This window comes from Trachemys scripta, chromosome 13 (assembly GCF_013100865.1).
Source record: "Trachemys scripta elegans isolate TJP31775 chromosome 13, CAS_Tse_1.0, whole genome shotgun sequence".
NCBI lineage: Eukaryota > Metazoa > Chordata > Testudines > Emydidae > Trachemys > Trachemys scripta.
In genome coordinates this window covers 4,572,979-4,594,605 of record NC_048310.1, presented here as the reverse complement: position 1 = coordinate 4,594,605, position 21,627 = coordinate 4,572,979, and the positions used below count along the sequence as shown (strand labels likewise).

Genomic DNA, 21,627 nt, shown 5'->3' with positions numbered 1-21,627 from the left:
GCCCCCTCCCCAGTGCGGCGGGGTAGGTGCCGGAGCCCACTCCCCAGTGCGGCGGGGGAGGTGCCAGAGCCCACTCCCCAGTGCGGCGGGGGAGGTGCCAGAGCCCACTCCCCAGAGCGGCGGGGGAGGTGCTCCGGAGCCCACTCCCCAGTGCGGCGGGGGAGGTGCCAGAGCCCACCCCTGTGGCACTGGCTGAACGATCACATTCACCACCGTTAGCATTCAAGGTAAGTGGTAAGTCTGGTTTAATTTCACAAACTGCCAGCAGACCAGGCACCGTCCGGCCCCAAAGCCAGGGGTGGGTCCAGGTCAGCAGACCCAGTGCGCCTGCTCTGGAGGCCTGAGCCCAGCCTTGGCAGGGCGAGGGCTGGGTGCACTCGTCTCCCAGGGTCAGGCTGACATTCAGCGCCCATCCCCAGGGAAGGGAGGGTGGAGCAGGGCGGGAAACATGCTGTCCACAGCCCACTCAGGGCCTTCAGCAATTCCCAGGCCAGACCAGGGTGGAGAACGAAGCGACGTGTCAGCCTCGGCTTCCCCCAGCCATCACCCCCGCCTTGGCCCGGCTCTGCAAGCCACACGGGCCAGGCCCGATACCGCCCCGTCACGTTCCCCCAGCAGCCAACCACTGCCCGGGAACTGCACCTCTGCCCCAACCCGCACCCCCCACAGCAGCCGCCCAGTGGTTCTGGGCCTCCCAGCCAGCCAGAGGCAGCGGGTCCCCTTTGCAAGGCAGGCTGCCCTTTGTGCCGTAGGCCCTGGCGAAGGTGGCTCCCTCACCCCCCACGCTGGGAACACTGTTCACCATTTACAGCAGCGATAACAGTGATTTACGACGGCCCCAAGGTCACAGCCTGCACGCCTGAGATGCTCTCGGGGCACCAGGCCAGGAGACAGCGGCGTCACCTCAAAGATCCGAGAACTGCTGACACCACCCGGAGCAATGGGACCTTCGGCTCCCTCCAGTGACTGCCATGCTCCCCTCAGCAACCTCCCGCCCCTGCGCTGCTCTGCTCTGCTCATCGGCCAGTGGTGCCACGGGGCGAGGGCCGGGACTCTCCTGAACAAGCCCGGTGGGTCTGCCAGCCTGCAGGGTGCCGAGGAGTGGCAGCTGCAGCAGCCACTGGCCATGCTGAGACTGGGTGCCAGGAGCGAGAGCCCATGGCTAGAGAGGGAGCCGGGCAGGATGGAAAGGGCCTAGAATCAAGCCAGTGGGACGGCAGCCCCTGGCTGGGACCAGCACGGGAAAGTGCTGGCCGAGCATTGAGAGTCTGGCAGGAGCACACAGCTGCCTACGGCTTTGCAGTCTGCCCAGCGCCCAGGCGCCCAGGAGGGAGCCAGGTACCTAAAGATGCTCCCATGCGGAGGGTGGTAAATTGACATCCCGCATGCTGGTGGCATCTCCACACACCGCAGCAGGCCCCACCGCGTCTGCCCTGGCCTCGCTCGCACAGCGCCAGGCGCCACCCTGGAGAAATGGATTTCCATCGAGCACGGTGCATGGCCCCTTCGCGGGAACACACAGGTAGCTGCACTGTGTGTGGCACAGACCAGAGCGTAGCCGTCCAACTGCCCTGCGCCCCAGCCAGCCGGCAAGCCCTGCACTGACTTTAACCCAGCGAATCTCCACACGCCCCTGCAGCTCCACTAGCCTGCATGAGGTGTGAGAACGGGGCGTTGGCCAGACCACTTGGCAAGCCCCCCGCCACACACACACACAGACCCAGCCCTGGAGTCCCTGGCGGCTGGATTCGATCAGTGCTTGGAGCCGACCACGCCCGGCTCTAGCGGCTAGCTGGGGCTCCCGTTGGTGGGGGCAGGTGGTGACAGGCCCGCAATAGCTTGAACAAAGCCTAATGGGATTAAGATAAATGTTATTGGATTAAGTTAAACCTTACTTAAGGCCTTTGGGGTCCATTGGATTAGCCATGCAGTTGTGTGTGCCATTGCAGAATTGCACGTGTACCTGCTCTCGTAGGAGTGGGGGCTAACGTAGTTCCTCCTTTAGCAGCCCTTTGAAGCCGCCCCTGGGGGGATGCGCATGTATTGCTCAGACTGGATCCTCCAGGGCCCAACACACAAAGGAATGGTTTGGGGATAAATAGCCTGGTTTTAAACAGGCTCCGGGCTTTCAGTTCTGCTCTAGCAAACAGCCAGGACCCCTGGTCCAGCAAGGGTCCCAATCCTTAGGGTAGGGTTGGCAGGACTGGGCCGATGGGGCCCCATACGACAGGGTGCTAGTTCTCAGCTGACGCTGTGATGCACTTGTAACCACAAGGAAAGTCTGCGGGAGGCACGTTGAGGACGGCTCCTGGCAGAGTCGGGGTGATCCCTGGGAGGGTTATTAGCATGGGTCTCTTGCTGGTTTGAATATGTTTTCTCTGTAATGTTTTTTACCTGAAGAACAAAGCTGGCTTGCCTGGGTACCATGACCTGTAGCAATGCAAGGCGGCTCTGAAGAGAAAGCTAGCAGGTGTCCTAGGACAGCCTGTCTGTGCTGGGAAGAGCACAGGGAAGCCAGGGAGCTGGCAGTCTGGAAATACCCTGCTCCCAAGGGAGACACAGGTCTCCACCCCAGAGAGGTGTCGGCCAGGGGAGCCGGAAGCCTGGGCCATGGAGGGGAAGTACAGGTGCACTTGCCCAGAACTGGGACCAGCGGCTGGAACAGCTGCTTTGTATCAGACACTTCCCAGTGCCAGGCTAGAAAGCAGAAGTGGCTGGTAACGAACGAGTGCCAATGTGCCCCCTCACACATCCCGCACAGGGCAAATAGCACAGCCCTGGCCCTGCCAACGAGCAAGTGGATGGAGCGTCGGCCGCAGATCTAGGGCCGCACAGCGAGTGCTGGCTGTTTAAAACATTGATTGACTGGGATTCAAACCCTGGGGCCCTGCATTCCCGGGCCCAGCGGCGTGGCGGGCAGGGCCTTGCAGGGCATTCCAGGCCGAGCAGCACCCAAGGCAGCAAAGAATCTCCCCTCTCAGGCCCCAGCCACAGATACATTTCTCCCTGATGCTCCTCCATTTCCCTGCTATTGTCGGTGGCTAACCCTGTCTCTGCCACACCATTTTAATTCAGATTCAGCTGGTTGCTGTTGTGACCATGTGGCAAGTTCTCCAGCTGGGAGCGGGCCCCGCGGAGGAGAAAATCCAGAGCGGAGAGGGCGGCTTTCGTTTTCTCACTGACGTCTGTGCATTTCGCTGTCTGGTTATTTACACTGCGCCCATCACCTTGACATGTCCCCTAGAAACACGCTGCACTTTAGACCTGTGTCTTCCACACGCCCCCGCATCAGCTGACACAGCCGACAAGCCAGCTTGGAGATCAGGAAAGGTGCCATCAGCTGAGGACGGGCGTATGCCCCCACTAGATCCCCCGGCAGGGGTACGTCCTGACTGGAACATGGCACCAGGCCCAGAAGGGAACGCTCTCTGCGTAAACCCGAAACCAAACGAACCTGCAAAGTCTGTGCAAACCCCGGGGGGCTTTAGATCATTAGTGAGGGAGCCCAGACAGTGCAGCCATTAGTACATGGGCTCTGCTGGTTTGCAATCCCTGCCTATGCCCTGGGTGGACTCTGTGTCACACTTACTCTAAGGGGAAGCTCTCCAACTTCCCCTCTCCCTAGCCAAGGTCCCCTAGACACAGGGGTCACCGAGGGAACTTGAGGGCCCTGGTCTCTGCTGGAAGGAGACTGACCAGGTTGGGCTGAGGAAGAGCTCTGTGAAGCTCGGAAGCTGGTCTCTCTCACCAACAGAAGTTGGTCCAATAAAAGCGATTCCCTTGTCTCACTAATGTCCTGGGACCGACACGGCAAACGGCAGCTCCTCTTTCAAAGACTCCTTCCCTCCCCAGCTGCTGCTCCGGAAAGAGAGAGTCTCTGACAAGCGACAGTCGCCTGGCCTGGCCTGGCTGCACACAGTGAGGTCTGCAGCCCGGCTGCACTCAGCTCTTCTAGATGCCTTGCAAATAAGGGATTGTGGAGGCATCTCCCACTTCCAGTCTCCCGCCTGGCCCCTCGTGTCCTCAGACTTGCCTCTCTTGGACCGAGCTAATCAGGCCTAGCAGATGGAAAGCGGCTCGCTCTCCGCCCCGCACCTGAGCAGCTACACGCCTAACAACACCATCGATGGTGACATTCTAAACAGACAGCAGCCATGGAAGCACAGCACGGGCTAGCTCCCAAGAGCACCAACCCGCCTGGACCCCGTAGGCACGGACTCGGGGCAGCTGGCCCGTGCTAACACTCGACACTGCCTGCGCTGCTTCTGGTGCCCTACTTCACCGAGAGCTCGCACACGTGTGTCGCCTCCCCAGCTCCAAGTGTAGACGTGGCCTTTGCAGGACCGCTGCTTGCGCATGACATTTCTGAGCGGGATGGGCTTCGAGCTTCAAGACCATGTGTGGGGGTTGCCCCATGGGTGCCCTGAACACTTTGTACAGGGCGCTTTTGTGAAGAGCTCATGTATGGCAAGGCTAAGGTGCAGCTGGCTAGAGATGGCTCCGGATTGCTTTATGGTCCTGCATGGTTACTTATTGACTCTGGGCTGTTACCTAAGCCAGGTTCCATGGAACGTGACCTCCCAATCAAAGGAACATCTCTGAGACCTTGGTCTTGGACTAGACAGTCTCACTTACACAAAGAAGTCTCTGTGCCCAGCCGGAGGGACCCCTCTAGAGCAGGGTGGGAGGTGGAGGAATCAGAAGCCCTGTCTGGCCACCATGAAGCCAATGCTGTGCAGCTACTTGCTTGTCTCCATTTTCCCATTCTGCTCAGCGGAGCTTTACCGGGCGGAGGCAGAGAGAATCATGACCAAGACTCCTCTAATAGACGGGTAAGTACCAGCCCCTGCTGCTCCCTGCCTCCTCTCAGCAAGTTGGGAAACTCTCCCCATCAGGAACAACCCTCCCGGCCATAGCTGAGCTCTGCAGGAGAGGAGGGGGGCGAGAGGTTTCACCCTGGAGCTGGGCAGGGGATAGATTCTCAGCACTGCGCGCCGCGAGGCCAGGCCCGCCTGAGCACACAGCAGCTCCCGAACTCAGGCAGTGGAAATGCAGGCTCAGGAGTGAGTCCCCACTGGGCGCTGAGGCTCTCCATGGCAGGGGCAGTGTGCCTGCCACCCCGGCACCACGCGGCCCCTGAAGGAGCGCTCGGCCTTTCCAGGAGCTTTTCCTTGCCAATGGGAGAGTCATCCCTGCTGAGCAGCCCCCAGTCAGGGGACGCCAGGGTGCACCAGCTTTATCCAGTAGGAAAGTTTCCCACCCGCTCAAGGATTCTCAGTTCCCTGAGAAACCCCCCAGTGATGAAAGCCCTGCGCGGCTCCATTCCCAGCACGCCCCAGCCCTGGGGAAGCCCCGCGGCTCAGAACTGCACAGGGACCTGCTCCGTGTGCCACCCGGGAGACGCTGGGGTTTCTGGCATGCCCCAGGGGAATGGGAAGGCAGGGTGGATTTGCATGTGGTGGGTTATCAGGGCCAGGCCATGTTACATTACACCATCAGTTCACTGCAAAACACAAAGGGGAAACCCAGCCCTGCAGGCACATCACAGCCAGGGGAACATGGCTGCTCCCAGCCGGGGGAGGTCAGGCAGGGAGCACCTCGGATAGACCCCGCGGCAGGTGGGAGCGTCGGTCCAAGGACCACGTCCATTCCGTTGGGTGACAGGCACAAAGCTGCCGGGCTGTCAAGGACCAGGAGGAGAAACCCCAGCACTGAGTCATTTTACCAGCATGGGGGGGTTGGCTGCAGGGACCCTGGGCTGGGCAAAGCCCTGGGAACTGGCCTGCCCCAGAGGAGCTGCTGTCCCCAGAGCGTGCCAGGAGGTCACCGCCATCCATTTCCCTCGGCCTCGTTGGCTGGGTCCCTGGAGCTGCTGCAGACAGCAAGCCAGAGCCCAGAGGGGGACGAAGCGCAGGGTCTGGCCTGGCCGGGCAGGTGGGTGTGCGGCATGGGGGGGAGGGGGCTGCTGCAGTTACTGGCTTCAGGGGTAGGAGGGGTAAGTGTGATGCTGATCTGCGAGCGGCGCTAGAGGCAAAGGTCAGAGGCGCCGGAACTGAGACGGTTACTGGGACTGGGGGCTCCAGACTCGGGCTCTGGGCTTGCCAGAGATTCAGAGCAGGCAAAAGGCCTGCACACCTAGGGGAAGTCACTGAGGTAGGGGGCTCTTCCACCCATGTCGCTCTGCCAGTGACCAGTGCCGCCCCTCCCCTGCTGGTCCATTAGTGGGCTCCTGTCCCCAGCTCGGTCACTGCCCCCCAGGCCTGCCTTGGGCCCCTCCAGCAGGTGCACCAAACCGCGTGTGCGTCGGTTCAGTGGAGCTGGTCCTGCTCACAGGGCTGGCGTTGCCCATATCCATGGGAGACTGACCTGAGCCTGCAGCGGTGAGGAGCCAGGCATGGTCCCGGCCGGCCCTGGGGGGCTGGACTGCAGGGTGAGCCCCTGGTCACCCCCTTCCCTTGGGCTCTTCACCCCATTCAGAGAGGCTGAGGGCTGCCAAATTGGGCAGCGTCGCCCTGGGCCCTCCCCACTCCCTGAGAAGCCTGAGCAGGGCCCTCAGCCCTTCCACAACGTGTCCCCAGGATACACCAGAAAGAAGGGGTAGGACCCCCCCCAGCTATACAGAAAGGGAGGAGGGTCCCCCCCGACTGAGACCCCGTGGGCTGGTGCTTGACAGAGCCAGAGGAAGCCCTGGTGCTAGGCAACAGCACAGAGGGAGCCGTCATCCCGGGTGAGCTCCCAGGCCGAGGCGCAGTGACCAGGGACAGAAATAGCGGCCGAGGGCCGCCTGGTGCTGAGTGACGTGGGGAGGGAGCCGTCTGCGGACTGAAAGGGGAAGACGCCCCCGCCGTCGTGGCACACACCTTGCTTCCCCCGGCCGCGTGACACTTCCTTAAATGACGGCAGCGGCAGACGCATACGTCAGCAAGCTGATGCCGTGCCACTGGGCAGCTCTCAGGGGCCTGACAGGAGCCAGTTTGAGGTGAAGAGAGACCGCCCCTGAAACCCCACCACGGGCGCATCCTGCGCTGGCCCGCAGAGCGGATGAGCTGTGTCTGAGCCCACGTACCAAGCTGGCCTCAAATGCAGCTAGCCGGGGTGCCGGAGCAGGGCCAAAGGAGAGGAAACTCACAGGCAGCCAGTGCAGTAACTAACACCCCCCAACCTCAGGAGAGCACCAATGGCAAACAGCAGCTGCCTCCCTCCGAGCAGGAGCCCGCTGCCAACCACCCCACTGTGCCGCGCGGCTCCCGGGCACCTGCCCAGGGCTCCCCAAGCCTTGGAGCAGGTCGGTGTTGCCAGGAGCAGTGCCTGGAGTCGTGACCTGCGGAGTTCCCTGCGGGGTTTTCCATTGGCTCTCGAAACCCCTCTGCCTTCCTTCTTGTGATTAGTTTCTTACCCAGGAAAGAGAAACACTCAAAACTCCTGGAAAGAAAAACTCCTCCAGCCTCTCAGCTCATCATGGGCTCGCTGGGGAATTCCCCTCTGGCTCCAGAGGGGCGCAGGGAGACTCTGGCTTGGGTGGAATTTTGGGCGGTAACAAGGGAACGTCTGGGCACCCCTGGCTGCTCTCTGTCCAGGGCCGAATGGTGGCTTGGCCTGGGCTCTCTCGCACACTGAGCAGGGGCAGGGGCAGGGGTAGGGGTCTCTGCATACGCGTCTGGGACCATCACAGCTACCTCCTGGCTGCTCTACAACACCCCCGAGCAAAGGTCCTGGATCAACCCTTCCCATGCCAGGGCCACATGCACCTCCCAGGCTGGGCACTGCCCTCTCTCCACGGAGCGATACGCAGCCCTGCCTGTATCCGCCTGTGCTCCGGCAGTGAGCGAGTTAATTCAGCGCCCTTGAGCACTGAGCTAGGAAGTCCCCAATCCATTTCCCTGGGGTCAGCTGCTCCCAGGAGCCCCCTGCAGCTCTCCTGGGGCTTCATTTCCCACTGTGGCTCATGCCGCCCAGTGACCCATTACAGAGCAGCCCGGGGCCGGGGCCTCTGTCACTAGCACACAGCCCCCGCTATTATCCCGCTGGCTCTGGAACGCAGGCCAGGTAACAGCCGGGGTCATCTCTGCCGCCTACGCCTGGGGATTAGGCAGCGGCCAAAGACCATCGGGTTGCCAACGCTCCAGGATGTCCTGGTATTTCCAGGAAGTAATAGTTAATCTTTAATTAAAGTGTATGTCATGTGATGAAACCTCCAGGAGCAGGCCCAGCCGAAACTGGCAGCCCTAAGGAAGTGAATGGTGGGAAAGCCTGAGAGGGTGAAGGGGGTGTCAGTTCCTGGCAGCTGAGATGTGGGCACATTCCACGGGCCAGGCAAGGACGGAGCCGCCACCCCAGTGTACAAACGCAGACCCAACCAACTGCCGCGCAACAGCAGCAAACTCTCCCCTAATGCCCTCGTCACACGGCAGCCAGCCAGTCACAGAACAGCCGCCAGTGGTTCCCTGCCAGGAAATGCTTCACGGACCACAGCGTCGCCCTGCAGAGGGAAACAGCCAGCAGGGGAGGGTACGTGTCGGCTGCATCACCTTCCTGACCCTTTTTGTTCAGCAGGGAAGCTTAAATTGCTGCAGAAATGGAACTGGAGGGAACACGTGCGACCTCAGTAAATCCACGTGCCGAGCCGTCCAATGCGAGAGAAAAAACAACCAGCCGGCAAAGAGGCCTACAAGCGCAGGACTGTAGAGAAGCCTGTACCTCATCTAGAAACCTCCTGCCAGAGCTGGGAAAGACAGCCAGCAGGAGTTTTCAGAGAAAGCCCCTAAATAACCCAATGAGAGTCAAATGTTACTACAGAGATTGACCCGGACGCAAGTTACAATCAGTCAGCCTCAGCCACAGTCTTCCAGGGAGTTTCAGCCTGGCTAGTAAAGCACCATGAGAAAATCTCTAGGGGCCTTGTGACATGTAGGGTTGCCACCTTTCTCATCGCACAAAGTAAACACCCTTGCCCCGCCCCTTCCTGAGGTCCCGCTCCCACTCACTCTCCTTGACCCTCACTCACTTTCACTGGGATGGGGCAGGGGGTTGGGGTGCAGGAAGGTTGTGAGGGTTCCGACTGGGGGTGTGGGCTCTGGGATGGGGCTGGGGATGAGGGGTTTGGGCTGCAGGAAGAGGCTCCGGGCTGGGGCAAGGAGTTGCAGTGCGGGGGCGGGGGGTGGCATGAGGGCTCCGGGGGGGAGTTTGGGTGCGGGGGGGGGCTCAGGGCGGGGGATTGGGGTGTGGGGGGGGGTTTGGGGTGTGGGCTCTGGGAGGGAGTTTGGGTGCAGGAGGAGGCTCAGGGCTGGGGATTGGGGTGTAGGAGGGGGTTTGGGGTGCGGGCTCTGGGAGGGAGTTTGGGTGCCGGAGGGGGCTCAAGGCTGGGGATTGGGGTGTAGGAGGGGTTTGGGGTACAGGCTCTGGGAGGGAGTTTGGATGCAAGAGGGGGCTCAAGGCTGGGGATTGGGGTGTAGGAGGGGGTTTGGGGTGTGGACTCTGGGAGGGAGTTTGGGTGCGGGAAGGGGCTCAAGGCTGGGGATTGGGGTGTAGGAGGGGGCTTGGGGTGCGGGCTCTGGGAGGGAGTTTAGGTACGGGAGGGGGCTCAAGGCTGGGGCAGGGGTTCGGGCATGGGACGGGGTGAAGGGTGTGTGCTCCAGCTGGGGGGCACTTACCTCAGGCAGCTCCCGGAAGCAACTGGCATGTCTGGCTCCCAGGTGGAGGCGTGGCCAGGCGGCTCTGCGTGCTGCCTGTGCCCGCAGGTGCCACCCCGCAGCTCCCATTGACCATGGTTCCTGGCCAATGGGAGCTGAGGAGTCTGCACTTGGGGCGGGGGCAGCGCGTGGAGACCTCCTGGCCATGCCTCTGCCTGGGAGCTGGACATGCTGGTCCCTTCTGGGAACCACACGGAGCCAGGGCAGGTAGGGACCCTACCTTAGCCCCGCTGCGCCACCAACCGGACTTTTAGCAGCCTATTAATATCTCCCGGATTGCTTTCAATAGTCACCAGGAGATCGATGCCAATTCCAGGAGACTCCTGGTCAATCCGGGAGGGTTGGCAACCCCGTGTACAGGAGGAACCACTACCTTGGCACCACCCCCAGGAGAATTCCTGACGAAGGACAGCATCATCCAACCCTCTGTGCTGGATGGGGGGCGGGGAATCAAGGCCCACCTACACTAACTAGATAAAACCCTATGGATGCTCCACTGATATCACTGGCAAAACTCCCCTGGGCTTCACTGGGGCAGGATTTCACCCCCCATCTGCAGTTCTGCAAACAACCAGAAACCAAGGCTGCAGAGCAGACCTGGGCTGATCCCCATCCACCCCTAAGCAGCGCCCAGACAGGAGCATTCACCTCCTGGGACTGTCTGCCCCACCAGCAAACAAGCCCGGGCCCTTGTGCAGCAAGCACAGTGCACTCCTCCGTTATGGCTCCCCGGGACACAACCAAAGGGGAAAGCGCCGGAATGAGAGTCACAGGGCAGAATGATGGCCGGACTGCTGAGCCCCGTCGCTACGGGGACTTGCCCAGAACTACATCCAGCTCTCACCAGATGGCGTCTCCTGGCCGCAAGCAAGGCTGGCGAGTGGGCGGCAGGGAGCCCAGTCCATGCCCGGGGGCGTGACTGTGCAGCCGGCGGGCTGAGGAGAGATGGAGACACAATTTCTGTTCCAGTGCCCCAAGCCAAGAGAAGAGACTTCCCCAGCCCCAGAATTGGCATCTCATCAAAGAGCAAGGGCAGCAACCTGCTGCCCTGGGCAGGGCTGGTGCAAGGAAGTTTCGCGTCTTAGGCGCCTTGCGCCTCCCACCTCCGCCCTAAGGCGCCCCCCCCCCATGGCAGTTCCCCACCCCGGGGAGGGATAGCTCAGTGGTTTGAGCATTGGCCTGCTAAACCCAGGGTTGTGAGTTCAATCCTTGAGGGGGCCACTTGGGGATCTAGGGCAAAATCAGTACTTGGTCCTGCTAGTGAAGGCAGGGGGCTGGACTTGATGACCTTTCAAGGTCCCTTCCAGCTCTAGGAAATGGGATATCTCCATTAATTATTATAATTATAAATGGAGCAGTGATGGCGTGCTCAGGGAGGGGGCGTAGCAGAGGTGAGCTGGGGTGGGAAGCCCTGCGGCTTCTCTCCCCGCCCCGTGGCAGCTCCCCACCCTCCCGGCCCGGGGAGCTGTGCGGCAGCTCCCCACCTCTGCTCCGCCTCCTCCCTGAGCACGCTGCCCACGCTCTAATTCTCCTCCCCTCCCAGGCTTGCGGCACCAAACAGCTGATTGGTGCTGCAAGCCTGGGAGGCAAGAGAAGTGGAGCGGCGACCACGCGTTCGGGGAGGGAGCGTAGGAACGTTGTAAAAAAAAATTGGGGGCACCGCTTTTTGGCGCCCCCAAATCTTGGCGCCCTACGCAANGGCACCAAACAGCTGATTGGTGCCGCAAGCCTGGGAGGCAAGAGAAGTGGAGCGGCGACCACGCGTTCGGGGAGGGAGCGTAGGAACGTTGTAAAAAAAAATTGGGGGCACCGCTTTTTGGCGCCCCCAAATCTTGGCGCCCTACGCAACCGCCTAGTTTGCCGAAATGGTAGCATCAGTTGGCTTTTAGCTCATGCAATAGAGGCCATGCACTAAGCTTCAGACGTCCCCGGTTCGATCCTGTCCGCTGAGGACCGGGGTCTGTTGGCGTTACCCGTGGACACAGCTACCCTGGGATAAATGTGCTTAGAGGAGTGTGGTTAGTCCTGTCCCGGCAGCGGAATAAAGCTCTGTTACCCTGCGTCCATGCCAGGGGGTGACCCAGTGCAACTGTCAGTACTTGGCCCCCCTGCAAACATGGGGCGCAGCCCAGCCCTAGTATCTGTCCCACAAGGAGCTGCCCCTCACACCAGCGTACCCTTTTGGGTAGTGCTACCCGCCAGCCTTGCCTGGTGCCAGTCCATGCCCAGGCTTCCCCTGGGCTGAGGGCTCTTGCCAGCCACTCAGATCCCCTGCCCCAAGGGGTCAGGCAGCGTGGGTGGGGCTCCCCCCCCCATGTGGGGGGTGCAGGAGCATGGCTCCCACGCTCCCTCACTTTCATCCCTTTTTTTCCAGACACAATGACCTCCCCTGGCAGCTGCTGAAAAAGTTTAACAACAGGCTAAGCGTGGCACCGGCAAACCTCACCCTGCTGAACGACACCCACACCAACATCCCCAAGCTGCAGAGCGGGCACGTGGGGGGGCAGGTAGGCTGCAGATCCCGCAGGCACGGCCCACACAGCCACGCTCGCAGCAAGGCCCCGGCACACACAGATTCAGCCCCCCACACGCACCGACCGGGGGTACGCTGACGCCAGCAGCGTGCTGCAGCATGGACTAGGCAGGGCTTTCCAATGCAATCCAGCCGAGGGGCCTCTATGACTCAGCCCGTCCCTGGAAAGTCCTGGTGGCAGGGGAGCTGGCCCTGGCTCTCGGCTGAGCGAGCGCTGGAGTTTTCCTGGGGCCAGAGGAAGCCAGCCCCTGTCACCTGCCTACTGCCTGCACTTCCCCAGCACGGCCGCTTTCACTTCCACCATGCTCAGGCTCCCTGGTGCCAGCTCAGCCCCCAGGCAAAGCAGGGCCTCCCTCGCCACCTTCACAGCAGGTCCCAGAGGCTCTGAGCCCAGGGATGGAGCCAGGAGCTACCGACGCTCTGTGGCCGTCAGCAGCCGCCTGACCTCTCTGGGTCTGTGCCCACCCGGGGGAGACGCCTGTGGCAGCAGCTGGTTGCTTGTGCATGTCGCCCCGCCCCCCCCCCCCCCCCCCGGCCCAGGTACCGAGTGAGCCCCACAGCTGGCTTGGGATGGGTGTGGGCTGAAGGGGGCAATGAATGAAGCAAAGCAGCCGTCTGCCCTGCCCCACGGGCGCCTTAACTCCCCCCTTGTCTCCCCGCTCAGTTCTGGGCAGCCTACGTGCCCTGCGATACCCAGAACAAAGACGCAGTGAAGCGAACGCTGGAGCAGATCGACGTCATTCACCGCATGTGCGACAAGTACCCCGAGGCCTTTGCATGTGTCACCAGCAGCACAGGTGAGCGATGGTGCGCGGCCCCTGTCCGGCTCCTTGGGGGGGCTGGGGGCTGCAGGAGCTGAGCAAGGACAGCCAAGGCTGTGTCCCAGAACGGAATGAGCTGAGTGAGGGGGACCTCCCTACCCAGCAGCCGCTGCCATTCTGCACCCAGCGCCCTGCCAGGGCATGGTCCTTGCCAGCCCCTTGTATAGGGGAGTGTAGGGGGTTCGGGCAGGGCTCATCCCCCCTCCGGGGTGGCGGGGAACCAGACAACCTCGCTACTTTGCTCAGGTGCATCGGGGAACTAGCCTGGCTGTGCGGCAGACCGTCAGTAGCTCAGACCCTCAGGCAGGGCTGAGCAAACGGTTGAACAGCAAACCCCAGGCTCCTGGCTCCGAGTGGCCTGGGAGAGAGGAGATGGCCACCCGCAAGGTGGGTGGCAGGGGGGACGCAGGCCCACCCACTCCACCACCCTAGCAGCGGTAGAAGACCCGCTGCATAGTCAGTGGGGATCCTGGCCACAACACACTGACATGGGCTCTGGCAGTGCTGCTGTCAGACTCGGGTCGGCTGCCCCCGGGCTACTTCCTAACTTCCCCTCTAGAGGTACTTGGGTCCGGACAGCGTCCTCCACGGGGTCACACACCATGGACTCCTCGGGGTAACTGGCGAGTGGCAGGCTTGGCAGTGTCTCTGGGCTCGGGCTAGCATCAGGCATTGGCTGGTCTGGCCAGTCCTCAGTTTGGCTGCCGATTGCCGTGGTCTCCCCACTGGGAGCTACGCGAGAGGCGTCTGGCCTCTCCGGTGGCTGTGTTCCAAGTGAGCTCTAGGGTCGGGCTTTTATACTTCTGTGACAAAGTGGGAATGTTCATAATGTTTTCTCTGAATACTGTGTGGGTGCCTCAGTTTCCCCTATACAGTTCTTAAGTATCTAGGTGGTGGGAGAAGGGGGTGTGATTGTCGCAGAGCTCTAGAGGGCAGATGTGATGCTGGCTGGACAGAAAATGGCCGACACCCTGTCTCCTGGCAACTAATGACCTAGGCCCCTCCTCTACAAAGATGCCAACTGAAGGTGTTGGAGAACAAAGAGATCAGGTGACCTCCTGGCCCGGGAAAGGAACAAAGGCCAGAGAGAAGGGGCTGGGGGGGGGGTTCAGTTTGGAGCTGGCTGGGGACGGGAAGTGTGGGCAGACATGGGTGTCTGGCTCACTGGGCTCCAGAATGGACCCGTCAGAGGGGTCCAGTTCGCTGGACCTACAAGCTCTGTTTTAGACCGTGTTCCTGTCATCTAATAAACCTCTGGTTTACTGGCTGGCTGAGAGTCACGTCTGACTGCGAAGTGGGGGTGCAGGACCCTCTGGCTTCCCCAGGACCCCGCCTGGGCGGACTCGCTGTGGGAAGCACACGGAGGGGCAGATGCTGAATGCTCCAAGGTCAGGACCAGGAGGTGAAGCCGTGTGAGCTGCTTGCCCTGGAGACAGTCTGCTCCATGGGAGAGGAGGCTCCCCAGAGTCCTGACTGGCTTTGTGGGGAGCAGGTCCAGAGCATCGCCCGGGGACTCCGAGACAACTTCCTGTCCTGCACCTTGACCTCTGAGGGGCGGGCGCAGGGTTCGCTGGCTCCGCCCACTTTGGTGTCCAGAGAGGCTCGTCCCTCTCCGGGGCGGCAGGGAACCAGACCGCCTCGCTACAGGGAGGTAGTTCCCTGGTACCTGCCATGTGTGCGTCCGGGGGCGCGTCTCTCCCTGTGCAAAGCCCGCGGAGGTGTCCAGCAGTCGGTAGCAGGGAGCTGGGCTTGTCAGGAGCCAGCCCCTCCGAGGTTTCCTACAAGGGTAGCCAGGGCCTGCCAGGCAGAAGGGGAGCGCAGCAGGCCTGGGGCAACCCCCCCCCCCCCATGGGCGACCTGGCCCCCATTAGCCGGCATGGCTGTCTGGGATTCCCCCGCCTGACTCAAGGCTGGGAAATGCTGCTCTTGCAGGCATAGAAGACGCCTTCCGAGCAAAGAAGATTGCCAGCTTGATTGGCGTGGAGGGCGGCCACTCCCTGGACAGCAGCCTGGGCACCCTGCGGATGTTCTACCGGCTGGGGGTACGCTACATGACCCTCACCCACAGCTGCAACACCCCCTGGTAAGGACCCCGGTGCTGGGGCACAGGGCAGCTTGCTGGGCCCAGTGGGGTCCGGATGCAGGGGGCAGAAGAACGGGGCCTGATTGGTTTGGAACGACGTACAGGGCCCCAGGGTCCCAGTGCGTGTCCCGGTGCCCAGAGAGGGCCGCGAACGGTGCCAATGCCTCTTCCTGCCCCTGGGCTGGCACTCGGGGGTGGGCAGCAGCCTAGGGCCAATAAGCTCAGGCCGCGTGGGCTGACCAGGCGCTCGCCTGATGTGTGCGCTTTGGCTCGCAGGGTGGACAACTGGCTGGTGGACACGGACCAGGAGCAGCCCGTCCACAACGGCCTGTCGCAATTCGGGAAGGTGAGTGGGAACGGCCCCTGCGTGTCCACTGCCTGGGGGGCTGGAGGCCGACCTCCCCACACCCACACGTGGGGCAGGGAGCTCTCAGCTGGAGGCCCTCGTGGGGATGGGGAGGGGACAGAGCCCCCCACCCCACTTCTCCAGCCATTCTGGAAGGGGCACTGCTGGCACATCAGGGCCGCAGGCCAGGCTGTCTTCTCCCCTCACCGGGGCTGCTCGTCCCAGAGCGCGGCCCGCCAGGCGTGCTGCGGCAGGGGCTGAACTAGCCCAGCTCCCACCGCAGCAGCTGCCAATCCCTGGCCACATTCCCAAAGCCACTGCGGTGTTTTCCAAGCCCACTGCAGCCTGGCAGTGCAAACTCCTGACCCCGCTGCCCAGCCTCTCTGGGACGCCTGGTGCCCCATTCTCATCCCCCTGCCCCAGGACCCCGGTCAGCCAATGCTCAGCTCCAGCCCCTGTGATTTGCCAAGGGCAGAGAAACCCGGCTGCTGCTCACCTCCAGTGCCCGACGGTTTCCGTGCCAGTGCCCAGCTCTCTGCTGGCACGGGGGGTGAAGTTCAGATCCTGTGGGCTGACTCCCCGCCTGTTACCCCAGGGGCCCCGGAGCCCTGCCGTCTGCCCCACTGCACCATCCCATTCCTAAAGCATCCATGGAGCCCCCAACCCGGCTCACCCCCATTTACCCACATGCAGGGCACAGCCAGCCGGGGCAGCTCACACACACAGGGGCCAGAGGAAAGCATTGTTGTCAGATGCTACCGGTGTGGTGCTTCTGCTTTCTCCTGTTGATATCACTCGGCTGCGTGCGTGTGTTCCCTCTGTGTGCTGCCCCAGCTCTGCACAGATAGCTGACCCAGCAAACCCGACGAGAACCCCCAATAACCACAGAGTCTAGTAAGGTACAAAGGCACCTCAGCCAGGCTTATTGCGACCTCGGACACAATTGCAGGTCCCCGTAGATTACTTAGTCTACCCGGCATACTACTAATAGATGCCTCTTGGCAAGGACCCGGCTCAGTGGCGGGACTTTCCACTGCCCCCGTGGCCGGACAAAGACACCACCCCAGGGATACATTCTTATACACAGGTACAAACAAGTAACACATCACTCCTGACGTATTGAAGTGCAACCCCTCTACATAGCAAGGTGCCACCTCTCACCTTGTACATGCTGGTTCGATCAAAACAACTCTATCCATCATTTTACCCTTTTGCCCCTGTCATGGGGATGGCTCGGCCTGTTCCATGTTATCTGTGGAATGTTCCGGTATAGTGTATCTTGGTACCATGTTTATACTTTAACTATGCGAGGTGAATATATATTTATGCAACATCAGCCCTTTTCTTGCCAGCTTCTGTGAGCAGGGCCTGCCTCTTGCTCACAGCTTAACTTTGCTTTATGTTAGCAAAGTCTTGACCATTACTTTAGTTTGGTTCAGGCCTCAGGCCTCATACTGGGCCTTCATTAGGGCCTTCACTTACTACAAGCATGAGCTGGCGGAAGTTGACACGTGGATGGGCGCTCCTGTCCCTGACCTGTCTTACCCCCGGCCCCTGAGTGGGCAGGTCCCCTGGCTCAGACCCCGCGCCCAGGGGGAGGGGGCAAGGCACCATTCACTCGGGCAGGTGGGGCGAGGCTAAGTGGGGTGAGGAGGGGTGACCAGGAGAACATGCAGGTCCCACCGCTCAGACTCTGCAGGGCCCTGGGGCCAGCGTGTTCCTGATGTGGCCTGCGGCTAGCAGGAGGGACGCGCACGCTCAGTACCTGTCTTTCATCCGCTCCCCTAGCGCGTGGTCTGGGAAATGAACTGTCTGGGCATGCTGGTCGACCTGGCCCACGTGTCTGTGCAGACGATGGAGGACGCCCTGGAGGTTTCCAAAGCTCCTGTTATATTCAGCCACTCGTCAGCCTACGAGCTCTGCAGAAACAGGCGCAACGTGCCCGACGACATCCTCCGCAGGGTGGTAAGATGGCCTGGACACGCAGAGCGATGAGCGTTTCCTCCAGCCCACGAGACCTGGGCAGACAGCGCCGACTCAGGCAGAGAGGGACCAGCTCTTGGGCAGGAGCAGCTCCTGCAGAGACACAAAACCCGCACGAGCCTCTGGTGCTCTCCCCCGAGCAGGGGTCAGGAAGGATGTGGTATAGCAGGCCCTGCTGGGAGCCCGGGCGCGAGGGACTGGGGGTGGGATCCCAGGCGCAGGGGGCCAGGGGCAGGATCCCATGGCGGGATCCTGGGCATGCGGGGCCGGGGCAGGATCCCAGGTGCATGGGTCCGGGGGGGGGATCCCAGGCACTGGGGCCAGGGGCGGGATCCCAGGCTTGAGGGGCTGGGGGCAGGATCCTATGGCGGGATCCTGGGCATGCAGGGCTGGATCCCGGGTGCAAGGGGGCGGGGTGGGGGCAGGATCCCAGGCATGAGGGGGCGGGGGCAGGATCCTGGGTGCAAGAGGGCGGGGTGGGGGCAGGATCCCAGGCATGAGGGGGCGGGGGCAGGATCCTGGGTGCAAGGGTCCGGGGGGGATCCCTGGCGCGAGGGGCCAGGGGTGGGAACCCGGGCGCAAGGGGGCAGGATTCTGGGCACGAGGGGCCAGTGGTAACATCACGCTGGGAGTGAGAACCTAAGTGTCGGAGCTGGAGGCGCTGTCGGTGCCTCGCGCTGCCTGCTGGCTGGATCACTGCGTGGAGGGGTCCAGGGCTCTGAATGGGAGGCAGCATCCTGGGGACCACAGCGAGCAGCACCACCGCTGGCGCCCCAGGTCACGGGCAAACGGTTCCTCCTGTGCCGGGGCAGGCGTGGGATCCCTGCCCCGGCAGCAGCTGAGACACTGGCCTGCCCGGCCCAGGGCCCTCGCCTGCTGCAGCCTTTAGGAACCCGCGTGCACAGGCGGCGGGTACCATGGGCCAGGCCAGGCTAAGGCTCCCCTAACCCAGGCCGGGGCCCCGCCCCTGCTCCCCTTCTCCCTAGGCTGGTCCGGGGTCAGGGCAACTGCTTGGGCTGGCCGGCGGCCCAGTGCTCAGGGATCAGGCCGGCCCGTGCAGCCAAGGGTGGGCCAGTGGGCGGCTCGGGGTAGGTGGGCAGGGGCTCCTCCAGTCATGGGGGGTCTCAGGGCTCCAGCAGGTAGGGGGCAGGGCCGGCTGTCTAACCTCCCCAAAACGGGGGTTCACCCGCTGCCCATGCCCGCATGTCTCTGCCTGCAGAACCAGACGGGCGGCCTGGTGATGGTGAACTTCTACAACATGTACGTGTCCTGCAACAAGGCAGCTGCCAACCTGTCGCAGGTCGCAGGTGAGTCTGGCGCCAGCCCTGAGGGACGTGGGGGGGTCCCGCACACTGGGCCTTGCCCCTCACTCTGGCACTTCCCCCCACAGATCACCTGGATCACATCAAGAAGGTGGCTGGCTCCGCGGCGGTTGGCTTTGGTGGGGACTACGATGGCGTGACCACGTAAGGACTGGCCCTTGGGGGAGAGACGGGGGAGAGCTTCCTAACCCCACAGAACAGCCAGCCCGCCGCAGCGCTAGCAGGGCTGTCTGTGAGGCACGCCCAGCCATGCAGGCTGGGGCCCAGGGCACCCCTGAGCAGGCTGACCTGGGGCGTGCCCTCCTGCAGGACCCTTCCCTGAGCTTGTCTCAGAGTCACAGCATCTCACTCCACCCATCGCCCCGCTGGTCTCCAGGGAGACGCTGGCGAGGCCTCTAGGGGCTGCGGGCTGCTTTGCTGCCCAGAAACGGGTCATGGCTGGTTGCTGAGCCTTGGAGAGGAACGTTCCCCCTGCACCAGGCCCCTGCCAGGGCCCCCCCAGCTCTGGAACCAGGCATGGGGCAGCTCCTGGTACCAAGGCTTTATAGGAGACAACAGGCTGCAGCTCCCCCGCTGCCCTCCCACCGGCCACGTCAGCCCCTCAGCTCAGGGGCCCTGTGCAAAGCGAGTCGTGTCTGCCCCGGGGGGCAGCGCGCACAGACGAGAGGCCCTGTGTGAGCCAGCTCCCAAGGACACTTGTCTGGGCAGCACTTCCTGGCTGCCACAGCACCCTGGGCTGGGGTGCCTGCTTTGCAGGCCTTGCTGCCTCCTCCAGCTGTGGGGCCCGTCTGCTTGGGAGCTGGGGGGAGGGGGCTCCCCAAGGCAGAACCCGTTAGTAAGGGGCCCACTCCTGGGTCTAGCAATAAGGCGCATTACCAGTGAGGGGTTCTAGAGGGCGCACACGTCATCGCTCCTGTGGGCTGAGCTCACGGTACATCCCAGGGGCTCCTGGCGTCGCCCCACCAGCTCCCTGTGTGCCCCATCCCTCTATAGTGCCCAGGCCCCTCTAGTGCAAGGACTCCCTGCAGCTTCCCCCCAGACCAGGGTTCTGTGCAACCCATGTTCCCCTCCCTCCCCATACCAGGGTCCCCCATTCTTCCCCCATGCCAGGGGCTGGCCACACCCCCAGTTTCCTCTTCCCCCCCGTTCTTTTTTCTGTGGGGAAATAAGCCATCCAGGCTGGTACCAGTGACACACTCCTGGCGGGACCCGCAGAGCTGAGCTGGGAGAATCGTTAGCCGGGAAAGCGCTGATGGGGGCCGGGAACCAGGTGGGACTGTGCTACAGCACAGGCAGCCCTTCCTGTGTCCCCGTTTGGCTTTCTGATTCCCCCACAATCAATAGGGATCCGCCCCCTGCTGCCTGGGCCCTTGCCTGGGATGCTGGAAGCCATCAGCTGAGGTAGCCAGGCTCTGTCTGACTCGCAGGCTAACCACTGACCCACAGGAACCTTGAGGGCAAAACCTTTGCAAGTTGGGCCAATTAACCCTGGGAACCACGTCAGCAGGGGAGTCCCGTGGCCTGAGTGACGCAGGGGGTCAGAGTGGCTGGTCACCGTGCGTCCGGCGGCCTGGGAACCACGTCTGCAGGAGAGTCCCGTGGCCTGAGTGACGCAGGGGGTCAGAGTGGCTGGTCACCGTGCGTCCGGCCGGCCTGGGAACCACGTCTGCAGGGGAGTCCCGTGGCCTGAGCTCCGCTGGGGGTCAGAGTGGCTGGTAACTGTGCGTCCAGCCAGCCTGGGAACCTCCAAACAAGCTGTGAGCTCGGGGCTCTCCGGCATCCCGCAGGGTTCCCCAGGGACTGGAGGATGTTTCCAAATACCCAGACTTGATAGCTGAGTTACTGAGGAGGAACTGGACTGAAACAGAAGTGAAAGCTGCCCTTGCCCTGAACCTGCTGAGAGTCTTCAAGAAGGTGGAGGAGGTGAGTGAGAAGAGATGGGAGAGTCGCTGCACGGGGTGCTGGTCCCCCCACACCCCGCCTTACTGCAGGGCCAGATGCCTGCCTGGGCCATCGCGTGACGGGGGCACATCTCCATGAACCGGCCTGCAGCCTGGCCCTGACCCAGCAGCGCTGCCAAGGGGCTCTATGCCCCCACCCTGCACCTGCCATGCTGATCCCACCCCGCAGCTCTGTCCCCGTCCCATGGCCCAGTCCCAGCCCTGGCCCCTGGCCCCGAGCCCCGCAGCACAGACCCCTCCCTGGCCCCCGGCTCTGGGCCCCCCCTCTACAGCACACTGTGAGAGGCTGACTCTTTCCTTTCCCTGGTAGGTGAGGGACAGCCTGTCCCAGGAGCCACCTGACGATGAGCCGATTGCGTACGAGGAACTGGAAGGGCAGTGCAGAACCAGCTACAGGTACCCCCCCCGTGCCAGCGCCAGCCCCCCCAGCATGCTGCCAGCTGCTCTCATCGCCCCCCTCCTTTACTCCCTCCTCCTGTAGAGCTCTGGAAGCAGAGTCCCTCGCTTGCCCAGACCCCCCCTTCTCACTTCTGAGCCAGCCCGGCGGGCGGGGGTGTGTGTGTGCCGGGGACTCCCCACTGCTCTGGGGCTGGCCCTGAAGGGGAGCCAAGCAGACCACTGCTGCCCCGCCGGCTCCCAGGCTCACGGGGCCCACAGGGGGTGAGGTTCAGTTGTCTTGGCAGGACACAGGCTGCCATGATCGAAGCCGGGTGAAGTGGCCAAGCTGCAGCCTAGGCCCCCCGTCCACCTCTGGCCGGTGGCAACCTGGGCCTCCATGCGGCTTTTCCTGGGGGTTGAACCCACGCAGCTGAGCTAACACGACTCAACCCTGTCCCCACCCCCACCTGCCCTTTGGCACCCGCAATCCTGAATTAAAGCTGAGTCTCCA

The 21,627-nt window shown here is 62.6% G+C and overlaps 2 protein-coding genes across 2 annotated transcripts in view; both read left to right on the top strand.

Moving 5' to 3' along the window:
* LOC117886740 (D(4) dopamine receptor-like) overlaps positions 1 to 966 on the top strand; it is a 17,011-nt gene extending 16,045 nt beyond the window's left edge. Inside the window, exon 2 of the mRNA XM_034788783.1 lies at positions 812 to 966. Within this exon, the coding sequence (XP_034644674.1) occupies positions 812 to 966 (155 nt within the window). The remainder of the gene's footprint in view (positions 1 to 811) is intronic.
* A 3,612-nt stretch (positions 967 to 4,578) lies between these two features.
* Positions 4,579 to 21,627, top strand: DPEP1 (dipeptidase 1). The gene is made up of 10 exons (XM_034788959.1): positions 4,579 to 4,832; positions 12,064 to 12,196; positions 12,887 to 13,019; positions 14,976 to 15,126; positions 15,403 to 15,472; positions 17,261 to 17,437; positions 18,675 to 18,762; positions 18,846 to 18,921; positions 20,565 to 20,700; positions 21,049 to 21,627. The coding sequence occupies exons 1-10, from the start codon at positions 4,720 to 4,722 to the stop codon at positions 21,217 to 21,219; spliced, it is 1,248 nt and encodes a 415-aa protein (XP_034644850.1). The 5' UTR covers positions 4,579 to 4,719; the 3' UTR covers positions 21,220 to 21,627.